Genomic DNA, 13,867 nt, shown 5'->3' with positions numbered 1-13,867 from the left:
TATTCATGGATTTAAATTTTCATGGCTCAACTTTAGTTTACAAAAATGGTCTTGCAAATAAAACACAGTGCTTCCTTATAAAGGAGTCCTGCTAACTACTTTGGGAAAGAAATAACAATTTAATGGTACATTTGAAAAACAACAACCAAAAAAAAATTTCCTATGGATTAATACAAGTTATATTGTATACATATGTCAGTTTACCCGTAGAATATCTAAATTTTCTTAAGTGTTAAATATTTATGTTGTGACTATGCATACTACATATATGTCTATACATATTTATGTGGACAACTAATTTACAGGAATGAGCCAAAAGTCCCTGAGTTCCCATGCAGAAAATGGCATTGGTGACCCCTCTTATACTAAATGACCTTGTCAACAAAAATATCATCTCTATTATAAGCACAGGAAGGCCATTTTCAGCATTTATTATAATAAGCATAGAAAAAAGTTTGCATTTGTATGCAAAGACATTCTGAATCTGATCTTGTATGTCCTTAGGGACTTTTGAAACACCCTATAAAATCCACACAAATATGTATAATATACTCATCACCACTCTGTGGAGCTCAGTTTTAAATTTTTAAATGAAAAATATTTTATTTGCATTTATCTTATAATTTAGATTAGATTGTTATCTTAAACATTTCATTTTTTCTATAATGCAATCATAAATACAGTGATTCAGTTCTGATTATATGAACATGTCTAGAATTAGAAAAATGTCCATTTACAGTCTTCATGAAAGGCAGTTATAGCAAAGGCAAAATTATGACAGCTTATTTTTAGAATATCAGCATATCACATCCCCAGCTGCTGCCAACATGTGTGGTTTTATTTTATTCCAAACACTATGTTGTAATGAAAATAACATATAACATCAAAAATTGAATAATAAAAGTTCTTTTCAGATTCTCAGGAGTTTGAAATAAATTTTATGTTTGAGCTTTTTACCCACAAAGAAGCTTCATTCTAATGACACATAGTAATCGTTGGAAAGGAACCTGCTTGATATTTACCAACATCCCAATCCTTACTTATTTACACAGTAAAACATAAACAGTTTTACATTGATCCCTTGCTCTTTGTAAGCTTGTGTCCAAAAGATACAGCCCACAGTTCCTCAAGTGAATGCTATGGGAGGTGAGAATTCTTTGTGTGTTCTCAGTTAATGACTGAGTCATATAAATCAGTAGATGAGCCCCATCGAAATTTGTAATTGATGTTGTGCTATTACACTGCTTGGGGACATCCCAAGTTGGGGACCAGCTCCAGTCCCAAAAGTCCCCCCCCAACCATGTAGTTTACTGTGCTACCCAGTAATTCTTTTCAGAGGTCCAATATTGTAATCATAACGTGATCTTGATTTCAAATGTAATACAAAATATTATTTTTGACTTTTTAAACATAGAAGAGAAAAATTATTATGATTATCATTTTTTTCATATTCAGAACATGTGTGTGTTCCAAGTTCCTTCTTTAATCCCTGTCTAATGTTGCATTGATTGTTGTTTAAGTATTAGTTACAGTTTTCCTGCATGAAGATAATATAAAGCTTTCTTTGATGAATCATATTCTTGTCGCATACTGGCTAGCTTATGAATCAGCAAGCGGAGCTCTGATTCATAAAAACGTAATGCACTTGTTGTGTTGATAATCTTAATGGAATTAATTCAGTGACAGTTGTGATAAAATTATTTCTCAGTCAAATGCAGTTTTATTAGTTGATATACTTTTTCCACTACATACAAGTGGCTTCTTCCCTGCTATGCACCAGTGGCGTGCACAAGCCAAAAAGCAGCAGAATGATCTGAAAAAGTGAGTACTTCCCATGGCAACCACAGCATCCAGTCCATGTACCATACCACATTCTTACTTGTCCTCTTGTGTCAATGTACTAGTGTCTTAAAGCCATATGTGTCCTAGTGTCTCCTGTAAAGGGCCTTTGTGGCATAGTGCTATAGACTGCTGAGCACATTAACTCATCCTCAGCTCTGGTATGTCCATGCCAGCTGCTCATTCAGAGAGAAGATATATCTCAAGCTGCTCCCTCTATAAGGTCACTGGAACATCAAACTTGGTAAAAAACAGAATGTCCTTGCAGCACTGAGTTCTAAGGTTATTTACTAACTGTTCGTTCTATATATTAAGCAGAGGGATAGCTGATATTCAAGCATTTTCCTGTTGTGTGATCATTACAATCACTTTTAGAGGGATTGAACTAAATAACACTAAGGTGAGGTCATCTGTAGTATGTTGAGAGCATTGATCAAAGCAGAAGCTTCAGCCAGGTCACCTCAACTTAGAAACAGCTGGACCCCGAGAGTCACTCTTTTTATTTAATATAATTTTAACTGTATTGGCAAATAATATGTCAAGAACATTGTAAATGCTCTATCTAGTTCATGCTTTTTTTAGACAGACACCTAGACAAATACCATGTAGGCAAGGGTGTATTGATGAGAAATTAGAAGAAAAAATAATGTGAATCTAGTCTTTGAAAGAAAAAAAAAACAACTCTATAATTGTTCTGTCCATTACAGAAACCACTAACCACATGAAACTATTCAGTACTTTGTGGCTGTCCCAAATTGAAAAGTGCTATAAGAACAAAATACATGCCAGTTGTTGAAGGCCTAGTTTAAAAAAAAAAAAAAAGTGGGGGAAAAACTATCACATTAATAATTTAATGTTGATTACATGTTGAAGCGTTTTAAATATGTTGAATTAACTAACATATATTATTAAAATTATTTCGGGGACTGGAAGATAATTCACCCAGTAGAGTACATACCTTACCATGCACAAGGCCCTCATTTCAACTCCAAGCACCGCATGAGAACACCATGGACAGCACCAGGGGAGCTCCCTAGATGGTGAGGCAGAGCGGTGCTGCCTCCCCTTCCTTCCTGTCTCTTCTCTTCCTTTCTCAGAAATAAAGAATTTAAAAAAATTGACCCAGAGTGACTGCTCAGTGTGCATTTTCCTGGTCCTTGGTTCATCCCCCAGCACCCCTCACCCCAAATTGTATTTTTACCTGTTTCTTCTCACATTTTTTTGGAAGTGACTACTAGAAAATGTAAAATTATGTTCTCATTGCATTTCTTTTTTATTTATTTTTATTCGGTAGAGCAGAGAGAGAAGGGGGAGGTAGAGAAGGGGAGAGAGAAACAGAGACACCTGCAACACTGCTGCACCACTTCTGAAGGGTCCCACCTGCAGGTGAGGAGCAGGGCTTAAACCTTGGGTGTGGTAATGTGTGCACTCAGCCAGGTGTATCACTGTCTGACCCCCAATGTTCTCACTGTAGTTCTGTCGAACAGTACTTCTCTAGACTGTTTTAGTACACGTAAATATTATTTGAGAATAGGAAAGAAAACTAGATGCCAGAAGATTTTATCATTGAAAGAATTATCACTATTTATCAGAATAAAATGGCTTTAGCAAATATTTTCCTTTCATAAGAAAACAGAAATTGTCATCTTAACATTCCCTGAAACTTTTTTTTCAGCAAGGGTAAATAAATATTCTATTTATTTTTTGTATGGAACACCATGTCTTCTGGTGTTCTACATAGTTCATTCTGTGAAAGAACATTTCTTTTTTTTTTTTTTTTTTTGTAAACTCGGACTTTGTTTTTCTATTTATCTCAACCACATTTTGATTTATTTTACTGCCTATTGAAAGTGTAATATTTTCAACTGAAGAAACATTCTCAAGGCTACTATACTGACCTTGTCAGGGTTTTTATAAAAACACTTGCTTTAAGTATCTCTCAATCTGTAAGTGCTAGTAACTTTTGATTTCCCCTGAGTAGATTCACATTTTATAAGCCTGTTTCCTATCCTGTCAGGAAAATATCTGTAGTCAGTTGGTTGACACTTAGATCAAGCCAAAAGGCTTACTTGGTAACCAGTGGCTATCCTCAAAAATCGTGACTACTTAAGTGAAACATGATACCTAATGCTTTAGTTGGATTATCTTGTCAATGCATTGCCCAAACTTTAAAAACTTACAGGATGATGGACACTATAAACAAATAATTTGTCTGTATGAGTTTATATCAGAGCTTAAGAAATTAGCACTATATAAAAAGGAAAAAATATTTTTCATTATGACTAAGTCATTCTCTGGGGCAGCAGCATGCGACTGGCTGATACACACTTCACCATGCTTGAGGTCCCAAGTTCAAGCCCGAGGCCACCTACGGGAGTACTTTCTTGAGGTAGCTTTATGAGCAGTGGAGCAGTGCTGCATTGTCTTTCCTTTCTGTGTCTCTCTTTCCTTCTCTCTTGCTCTGTCTTTCACCTGTATCTAGAAGAAAGAAATGGGGGGAGGGCAGGAAATGGCTACCAGGAATGAGGGAGTTGTGCAGCCAAGCCCCAATGATAACCCTGGTGGGAAATAATATTATTAATAATAAATTCTTATTGTTTGATCATATAATAATTTTAACTTTGAAATTAGAGAAATTCAAGTTAAACTAAAACTACTTTTTAGGAACATTTTAACAAGACTGTCATTTATTAGTGCAGCTAGTTGATACTATCTTCATCTGTTTAGCACAGAACATAGTACTAATACATACTTTTTTAAATTTGGGGGGGCAGTAAGATAGCTCATCTGATAAGGTGCTTGCCTTGCCATGCTAATGACCCAGGTTTGAGCCTACCTATATCAGAGTAACATAGCACTGAGGGCTAGTGCTTCAGTGGTGTCTCTCCTTCTCTTCCTATCTAAAAGTAGTCAGCTTGGCACAGGAAAGTCCCAGTGTCAAAACCAAAACAAAGAAACAAAAAAGAATCAGTTGGTTTTGTGGTGGTAAATCTTTACCATATCAACTAACTAGTCCAAATCTAAGTAAATCAAAGACATTAGGTTGACTATTTCATTCAGACCTTATGATTACAAGGAAGGTATAAAGCTTCAAGTCATTTGAACTCTTGACAAAAAGCTCCTACAGGCAATTTTTATCTGTCTTTTGTTTAATTTTGTTACCATGTCCATTGTTCATGTAAGTTTCATTTCTAAAAATCTCCAGACTGTAATCAATGATCTAAAATCACAGAATAGCATAGTGCCACTAGGTTTGAAGAGTAGCTGGTCTCCCATTTTGTTTGTTTCCTTCTGCAAGTGATCAGTGGAAGGGGCAAACCTAGGCCTTTCTTTCTGTTTTTCTCATTAGGCATTCACACATTTTAAAATTATTTCAAATTTTATTTATTAATTTACTTTGTAGAGACAGGAGGAAATTGAGAGGGAGGTAGTGAAAGAGACAGAGAAGCACCTGCAGCAGTTTCCTGACATTTTATGCATAAAGATTATTCTTATTTTTTATTTATTATTGAATAGAGACAGAAATTGAGAAGAGAGAGGGAACTAGAGAGAGGCAAAGAGGCAGAGAGACACCTGCAACCCTCCTGCATCACATGTGAAGTGTTCCCCCTGCAGGTGGGGACCAGAGGCTTGAATCCAGGTCCTTGCACATTGTAATGTAAACGCTTAACCAGGTGAGCCACCACCTAGCCCCAAGATTATTCTTAATTTTTAACTAGAGCACTGCTTACCTCTCTCTTATGGTGATGCCAGGATTAAACCTGGGACCTAGGAGTCTTAAGGACAAAGCTTATTGCATCAGCATTTTACTGTCTTTCCAACCCCTTCCTGATAATTTTTTAAAACATAACATTGGAAGAAGATTTGCTTGAAATTCCACTATAAATCATTTCTAAGGATCATTAGCCTATATATAACCCAGTAAGAAAGTAAAATTGTCCATGTAGTAATTATTTTGTGCAATTCACCTTTTAGCTAGACCTAAATTAACCAATAAATATTTCTTAAACAGCTACTGTAGAATGCAAAAACAAAACAAAACAAAACTCACTGGCTGAAGTCTTTACTTCCAAGGAAGCCATAGTGTAGTAGGAAAGAAAACAGATACAACCAAGATTATGGTGCTGGGAGAAGCATAGACATTGTGCTAGCAGGTGTAAGAATCCATCACCAGTAGAAAGATTCAAACTGATCAGAACATTGACAAGAGAGTAGAGAAAGATAATAAGTGAAACAACAAAATGTGAACAGAAACCTTAACAACTAATGAAATGGGTCATTTTAATTCAATAGTTATCATCTGATTTGGACCCAAATTACAACTACTCCAACTCAGTTAATTAAATAAAGGAAAGTCTTTTGACTCACCTTTTATTAGTTTTTTTTTTCTTAATATCAGTGTACTGTGTAGCAAAAAGGATGAGATGAGTCTCAAGGAAAAAGATAAGGTAAGTTTATAAAATAGTTTAAAACTGAAAGAAGTTCTAAGAGAAACTCACTAAGCTGAAATAATAAATGTCATGTGATTTGAGTGTGAAGGTTAAAAAAAACACCTGGGAGGAAGACATTCAGTTCAATTATAAATTATCTTTATGACCTGAAAGATTTATGTTCAATGTCCAATTTCTGATTCTTTGGGGGGAGACATAAACTTGTTTTAAAATGAGGAGGGGGTATGGAAAAGTCTATTGTTATCTTTACATGGCCTATCATAGCTAAAATGGTGATTTCTAAATGTATCCAACTGAAGACACAGTTCAAAACTGGACTGTTTGAGATAAGTATTTTTGCATTTTCAGTTTCTGTAAAGACATTGATCCATTTGGTAACCACTGACTGAGTCCTTCTTCTATAAAGACAGTATGAGTAAGGAGTAGCCTCTGACCTCAGAAATTACATTTAAAAAAAAAACTCATAATATCTCCTGTTTCACTTTCCAGGTCTCAAATCAGAACCAAAAAACTCTTCAGCTCTATAGCTACCTTTCCAGGTTATCTGCCCCTGACACTTCACCCCATTCCAACTCCCATATTTCCCAGTCACTGAAACTGTACTCTAGTTTGAAAAACAGACTCAGAAAGCAATCTGTTCCTTCATCTTCTGTATATCTATTGGAAAGAGTCACAAGAGAAGCTCAGTTATGGGAGCTGGGCAAAATAGCAGACCAACAATAAACTGTGGTTGAAAGGAGACAGGAGGTGTGGGAGAGTGACAGGCTTACAAAGCACAACTTTTAGGAAAAACAAGAAGCCTCAATCTCAAGCTCCATATGACCTTTCTGAAGATCCTTAGCTTTGATATTTCTTTCTTCCTATGCTGGAAAAAAAATTTTTTTTCTTTAAAAGTGCTAAAGGCACTTTTTCCAGAAAATAAGCCTAGAGTTTGAGGAGACAGACTTAAAAAAAAAATTTTCCCATTATATTTGACAAAGCAAACTTAAAAGGATCAGCCTCTTAATAACCATGCCTTTCCCTATATTTTTCCATCTTGATGTTCATACAGACATAAGTCTTGCTTTCTAGAATTCTTCCATTAAAAAAATTTCATTAGGGGTCGGGCGGTAGCACAGCGGGTTAAGCACATGTGGCGCAAAGCACAAAGACCGGCTTAAGGATCCCGGTTCAAGCCCCTGGCTCCCTACCTGCAGGGGAGCCCCTTCACAGGCAGTGAATTAAGTCTACAGGTGTCTCTCTTTCTCTCCCCTTCTGATTTCCCCTCCTCTCTCCATTTCTCTCTGTCCTATCCAACAACGATGATATCAATAACAACAACCATAACTACAACAACAATAAAACAACAAGGACAACAAAAGGGAGGCAAAAAGCAAACAAAAAATTAAAATAAAAAAAATTCGTCTAACACCTTACTCATCTGGAGCTATATAGTCTTTTGACTTATTCTACATATCTGATCATAGAGCTGTGGTTTAGTGCTCAATCATTTATCCTCTCCTATTGTAAAGGAATTTAATTGCATCCAAAGTAAATAAAAAGTTCAGAGGATCTTTGTGAAACATAAATCATATTTATATTATAGCTAATATTTCTCAAAATCATAGCTAACAGACTAAATTTTATCTGCCCCCAAATAAGAGAAATAATGACTGCCAAGTAAATTGTTAAGATAGCATGCATCTGTATTTATACTTTCAAAGTTGTAGTTGTATTAGTTGGACTTAGTCTTTGCACTTTGAATATGTAAATCAGTAAGTCAGTAACACTAGAATCAAAGGTGAAGACACTGGTCAGTAGATGCAATTCTGTTACAAGATCTTCAATGAGAATGATGCGGTGCCATTTTCGATGATGACCTTTGCCCCTTCACAAGTGTATATAGTGCCACAGGAATCAAATCTCACTCCACAGTCATAACCCCAGAGTGAAGTCAGACCGAAGTCAGACCCACATCACTATCGTGAATCACACTAGTTGGATTCATGGCTTCAGATTAAAAGAGCAAATCTATAGATCCTTTACATATATGCATAGATCCTTTACATAGTTTTTATATGAACTGAGTCCAAATGAAACACATGGGTTACAGGAGCATCCTTAGACAAGGCTACCATTGAAACAAATTTAGGATAATCTGATTTCTAGAGGAAAATGAGTATTTACATACACAGTGTGACACTTAAAGTTAGAACAAGGCTTTTCTATCACTGTAACTTGAATAAAAGAAGAGGAGCCTTCTCAATGTTCATCGTTCAGTAACATCCACAGGTTAATATGTCTGAAAGTCAAATAGCCAGTTCTTTGTCAAAATGTTAAACTCTGGTGCAAATCTGAGATGTATCCAAGTTTAGATAATAATATGATTACGTAACAGTACTAGATGTCCCTTTTGATTTTTCAGTCCCTCCAACATTGCTAAATGTTTCCATATTTCCTCCTTCAGCATCATGGAATTGCATTTTTCTTCTCGTGTTTACCTCTATTTAGGCCTCTTGCCATCTTCCATAAGCTCAAAGCTATAATAACACTGACAAAGAAAGAATGGCATGAAAGTGAGTATAGTCATATAAAATCATTTGATTTTGTGACACTCTGAAACATTTCATTTGTTAGTTTATGTTTCTCGTAAAACACAATCTTGCAAATAAATATTTTTAAATCTAATTATTTTAGATGCATGATGTCCTTATAACAAGTAGAAAATGAGGAACCAGGCAGTGGTGCATCTGATTAAGTACACACACTACAGTGCACAAGGACTCATGTTCAAGCCCCAGGTCCCCACCTGGAAGGGGAAAGCTTCATGAGTGGTGAAGCAGGGCTGCAGGTGTCTGTCAGTCTCTTTCCCCTCTCTATCTCCTCCTCTCAATTTCTGTCTGTCTCTATCCAATAATAAATAGATAGATAGATTTTTTTTAAAAAAAGTAGAAAGTGAAATGACTGCATGCATTGGAAGAAACATCAATAAAAATTCCTTGAGATCTAAGACAGTTACTCGAGGATTAATCACTCTTACAACATATATCTATTTCTTTCCCCTTAAGTATAGAAACAGAACATGAGGAGATCTAGATTCAAAGAGATGCTGAGTAGCTAAAAGAAAACAGTTGATAGATGCTGATCAGTAGAACAAGCTAGTGGGAAAGTATCACTGAATTTAGAGAAAAATTTTTTGACGTACGGATTTTCACAAGCATCTCTACAACAGAGCTAAGCAACTAATGTACCATCATTTGCTAGCATCCCCACATAGTGTTTGCTATGCTCTACAAAAGCATTCCAAGGGAAACTGTGTACCTGTAGGTGACTTCAGTTTTTTAAGAGAGGAAGGAAAAGTGTCTTTCCCTATCCATGAATGTGTACATGTGCACTTTCCATGGAACACTGACTAGTCCTAAAAAAAAAAAAAGAAGTTCAGAAGTGTGAAGCCACTGTTCTAAGAGCTCAGTGGGAGTTGGTCAAGTGAAGAGTGAGACTGGCCCTCAGGAACTGTGTTTCAAGAGGTCATTTTCTATAGGTTGAAATTAGAGAATCATCCTAAGGCTGCTGTAGGAAGAGACAAAACTGGCTTGAGCTTTAAACCTTGAAGTTGGCTGCATCAAAAATCTGTTGACAGTGCTTAAAAGCTCATCCCCATCCCTTGGTATTTTGTTTTCCTTTCTTGCCCCTACCCTGTTACTTATTGATTTGTTTACTTTTTTTTGGTAGGCTTGCTATTCTCATTTTGTTGCAAGGCTGCATTTTAACTCATCTGAATCTTCCATTTAACAGAACCCTTTGACACCTTTGTTCATTTGTTCTCAGCTGGTGAATGAGCAGCAAGAAAGCAGACCCCTCCTGAGCCCCTCCATCGATGACTTTCTCTGTGAAACCAAGTCGGAGGCAATAGCAAGGCCAGTAACATCCAACACTGCTGGTAATTCTTTCATTTTTTAACTGATCCTTGAATACAGTTCATCTTCATGGTCACAGAATGCACATTTTCTGTCCACAATGCATTGTAAGTGGAGAATAAGATTTGTGACCTAAATGAAATTTTAGAGCAAATATTTTTCAGCATAAACCAATAAATCACTTTCTATTATGTAAGAGTCTGATGAATATTATCCAGCCAATCTTGCTGAACATTAGTGGATCACTGCTAGCAATCAATCATCTTTCTGTATGTATTTTCATATTATATCTTTGCATTTCAAGTTACAGCAAACAAGCTGGCAAATAAAAGCACCTGAGTCAGACTGAGGTTCCCAAGTGAAGGCTGGAAACCTTTATATTTTATATGACACAAGTCCAGGGAACAGCCAGAAAGATAGCTCACCTGGATATTGTACCCACACTGAGAGAAGCTTCAGTGCAGTCAGATCTTTCTTTTTTTATTTTTATTTTTTTATTGTATTTCTAAAAAGGAAACACTGACAAAACTGTAGGATAAGCAGGGTACAACTCCACACAATTCCCACCACCAGAATTCTGTACCCCATCCCCTCCCATGATAGATTTCCTATTCTTTAACCCTCTGGGAGTATGGACCCAAGGTCATTGTGGGATGCAGAAGCTGGATGGTCTGGATTCTGTAATTGCTTCCCCTCTGAACATGGGCATTGACAGGTCGATCCATACTCTCAGCCTCTCTCTTTCCCTAGTGGGACAGGGCTTTGGAGAAGCAGAGCTCCAGGACACATTGGTGGGGTTGTCTGTCCAGGGAAGTCAGGTTGGCATCATGCTAGCATCTGGAACCTGGTGGCTGAAAAAAAGAGTTAATATATAAAGCCAAACAAATTGTTTACTAATCATGAACCTAAAGGCTGGAGTAGTGCAGATGAAGATTTTGGGGGGGGGGGGGTCTTTGTTCTGTAGATAGCTAGTAGGCATATTTTAGTTATATTCCAAAGGGCCTGTGGCTATACTAGTTGTTTTTTTTCCCTGATCCTGAAATCTGAAATGCAGGTGGATCCAAGTTATTGTCTGGTGAGATGATGTCATGGCTGGAAAAAGGACCAGAAAGCTGGATCAGGGAAGAGAGTAGCTCCCAGATATGGGAAAGGTGTATAAATATTGTTGACTGTAAACCCCATTGATTTGATGTGATCTGTATTTTCATATTATATCTTTGCATTTCAAGTTACAGCAAACAAGCTTGCAAATAAAAGCATCTGTGTCAGAGTGAGGTTTCCAAGTGAAGGCTGGAAACCTCTATGTTTTATATGACAGAAATCCAGGAGACAGCCAGAAAGATAGCTCACCTGGATATTGTACCTACACTGAGGGAAGCTTCAGTGTGCATGCAGTCAGATCTTGCTTTTACAAACGATAATAATAACATGGAACACTTCATGAATTTGCATGTTGTCCTTTCGCAGAGGCCATGCTAATCTTCTTTGTATCGTTCCAGTTTTAGTATATGTGCTGCCAAAGCGAGCACCAGTCAGATCTTTCTAACTCTCCTTCTAGCTCTCTGTCTCTTTCATTCCATCTGAAAAAGTCATCTCAAAGCCATAAAGCCCCAGTGACAACACAAACAGAAAGGAAAAGGAGAAAAGAAAGGCAAGGAGAGTCCAAATTCCGGGGTTGTGTGTTGCGCCTTCCATCTTTATGAAATTCCAACACATGGAAGTATATCAGTAAGAATTTCTGAGATTAGCAACTATTTCAAGTTTGCCTCAGAATACCCCTGCTGACAGATATTGAGAGCCAGCTAGAAAATAGTAATTAAAGCTATTGCAGTGGTTCCCCTACAGCTCTGTCGCCATGTTCACATCCGTTCTCAAGAGGAGTGATGAAGAGCCCAGACTAGGAAAGGGACATACCACTGATCTGACACCTACATTAGTTTCTTTTTTTTAAACTGACATTTGTTATTTATTTATTTATTTATACAAGAACACTGCTCAGCTCTAGTTTATGGTGGTGCTGAGGATTGAACCTGGGGTTTCAGAGCCTCAGGCATGCAAGTCTCTTTGTATAACCACTGTGCTATCTCCCAGCCCTCAGCTACATTAGTTTCCTATTACCGCTCTAAGAAATGACAATTTTTTAATGACTTCAAAAAATACAAGTTTATTATCCTGCAAGTCTCAAAGTTAACAGTTAAAAAAATCAAGGTGTCAATAAAGCTGTATTCCTTCAGAAAACTGGAGAAAGTTGGTTTTTAAGCAGCTAGAAATTACTTCGAGCAGAAGTGTTTGGAGGAGAGCCTCCTACCAGCAGTAATTATTTATTGGAATTGTTGTCATGCTTTTAGCACTCTTTTGAGAACTGTAAGAAGAGCTATTCATTTGGGGCTTTATCTTGTGAAATTGAGTTGTCTGTTTGTTTTATAGATACAGACAGTGAAGTAGAGAGGCAAACAAAGAGTGAAAGAGACCACAGCACCAAAGCTTCCTTCACTGTGGTAGGGGCTGGGCTTGATCCTGGGCCATGCACATGTCAAAATAGCGCACTAACCAGTGAGCTATTTCACTAGCCCTTGTGAAACAGAGTTTTATTGCCATTTCAGATCATCAAAAACTAAGGCTTAGAGAAATCAAGTAGCCCGCCCAAAGTTATACAGCTTGCACATGGCTGACTGAGAATGTGAATGAAGGCAACTTCTCTCTCTCTCTCTCTCTTTTTCTCTCTCTCTCCCCTCTCTCTGTATAGATAGAGACAGAAACTGAGAGGGAAGGCAGAGATAGAAGGTGAGAGAGAGAAACACCTGCAGCACTGTCTCACCGCTCATGAAGCTTCCCCTCTGCAGGGGGGAAGCGGAGGCCTGAACCCCAGTCCTTGAGCACTATAATGTCTGTGCTCAATCAGATGCACCACCACCCAGCCCCCTAATGCAAGCAATCTTAAAACTGTCCTGTGCTGCCTTCCCTTATGCACAGTGGCCATTGAGATGGCAGTCTGGGTTAACTGGCCCGCAGGGAAGAAGCACAAGATGCTCAGGAGAAGCCTGAGGTGACACGGTACTGTGCAGAAGCTACGACACTGAGAGTCACTCTGGTGCAGAAGAATAAAAGAAAGAGAATGACAGTTTGGGGGTACAGAACCCACAGCCCATAAATCAGGAGACACATCCTTCCCATCCTATCTTAAGAGCAACAAGACTATTTTTCAAGTTTCAACTAAAATGCTTTCATACACACATGCACATACTAATATAATTAGTTTTTCTCCAGAAAGGAGAAGGTCACACCTCCGTTTATTTTTGAAATTGGGGGTCCCTGGGTCTGTCAGTTTCAAATGTTGCTGCTTGGCAGTCCAAGCCACCCCCCTTCATCAGCTGGGTAGCAAATAGGGCCTTTTGTGGTGTGTCAAGTATTTGCCTGGGAAAAGAACAAAGGAACAGAAAGCTCGCAACAAATACAGGAAGTGCTGAGGGCAGTTTGGAGAGGGGAAGGAATGTTACTGAGCCAAGTTTGAATTTGCAATTCGCTCTTTTGGGAATTCATTTATTCTGAATGGTGAGAAGCATATATAGATCAAATTAATACTCACCAGTTATTATTCTGTAGCAAATGTGCTTCCTATATACAAGCAGACAATTCCTATATAATTTGCTTCTAAAAGAAGTCTGTGAGGTAGTGACTAAC

At 37.6% G+C, this 13,867-nt stretch overlaps 1 protein-coding gene and 1 non-coding gene across 7 annotated transcripts in view; one reads left to right on the top strand and one right to left on the bottom strand.

Annotated features, from left to right (window-relative positions):
• PEX5L (peroxisomal biogenesis factor 5 like) overlaps positions 1-13,867 on the top strand; it is a 208,635-nt gene that overhangs the window by 95,311 nt on the left and 99,457 nt on the right. For all 6 annotated transcript variants that reach the window (XM_060172018.1, XM_060172016.1, XM_060172015.1 and 3 more), the window contains one exon: positions 10,098-10,209. In XM_060172018.1, coding sequence (XP_060028001.1) covers positions 10,098-10,209 — 112 coding nt within the window. The remainder of the gene's footprint in view (positions 1-10,097; positions 10,210-13,867) is intronic.
• On the bottom strand, positions 11,609-11,715 carry LOC132532885 (U6 spliceosomal RNA). The gene has a single exon (XR_009544808.1). It is a non-coding gene; the product is annotated as a U6 spliceosomal RNA (small nuclear RNA).

This window comes from Erinaceus europaeus, chromosome 14 (assembly GCF_950295315.1).
Source record: "Erinaceus europaeus chromosome 14, mEriEur2.1, whole genome shotgun sequence".
NCBI lineage: Eukaryota > Metazoa > Chordata > Mammalia > Eulipotyphla > Erinaceidae > Erinaceus > Erinaceus europaeus.
This window is presented reverse-complemented; position numbering and strand designations above follow the sequence as displayed.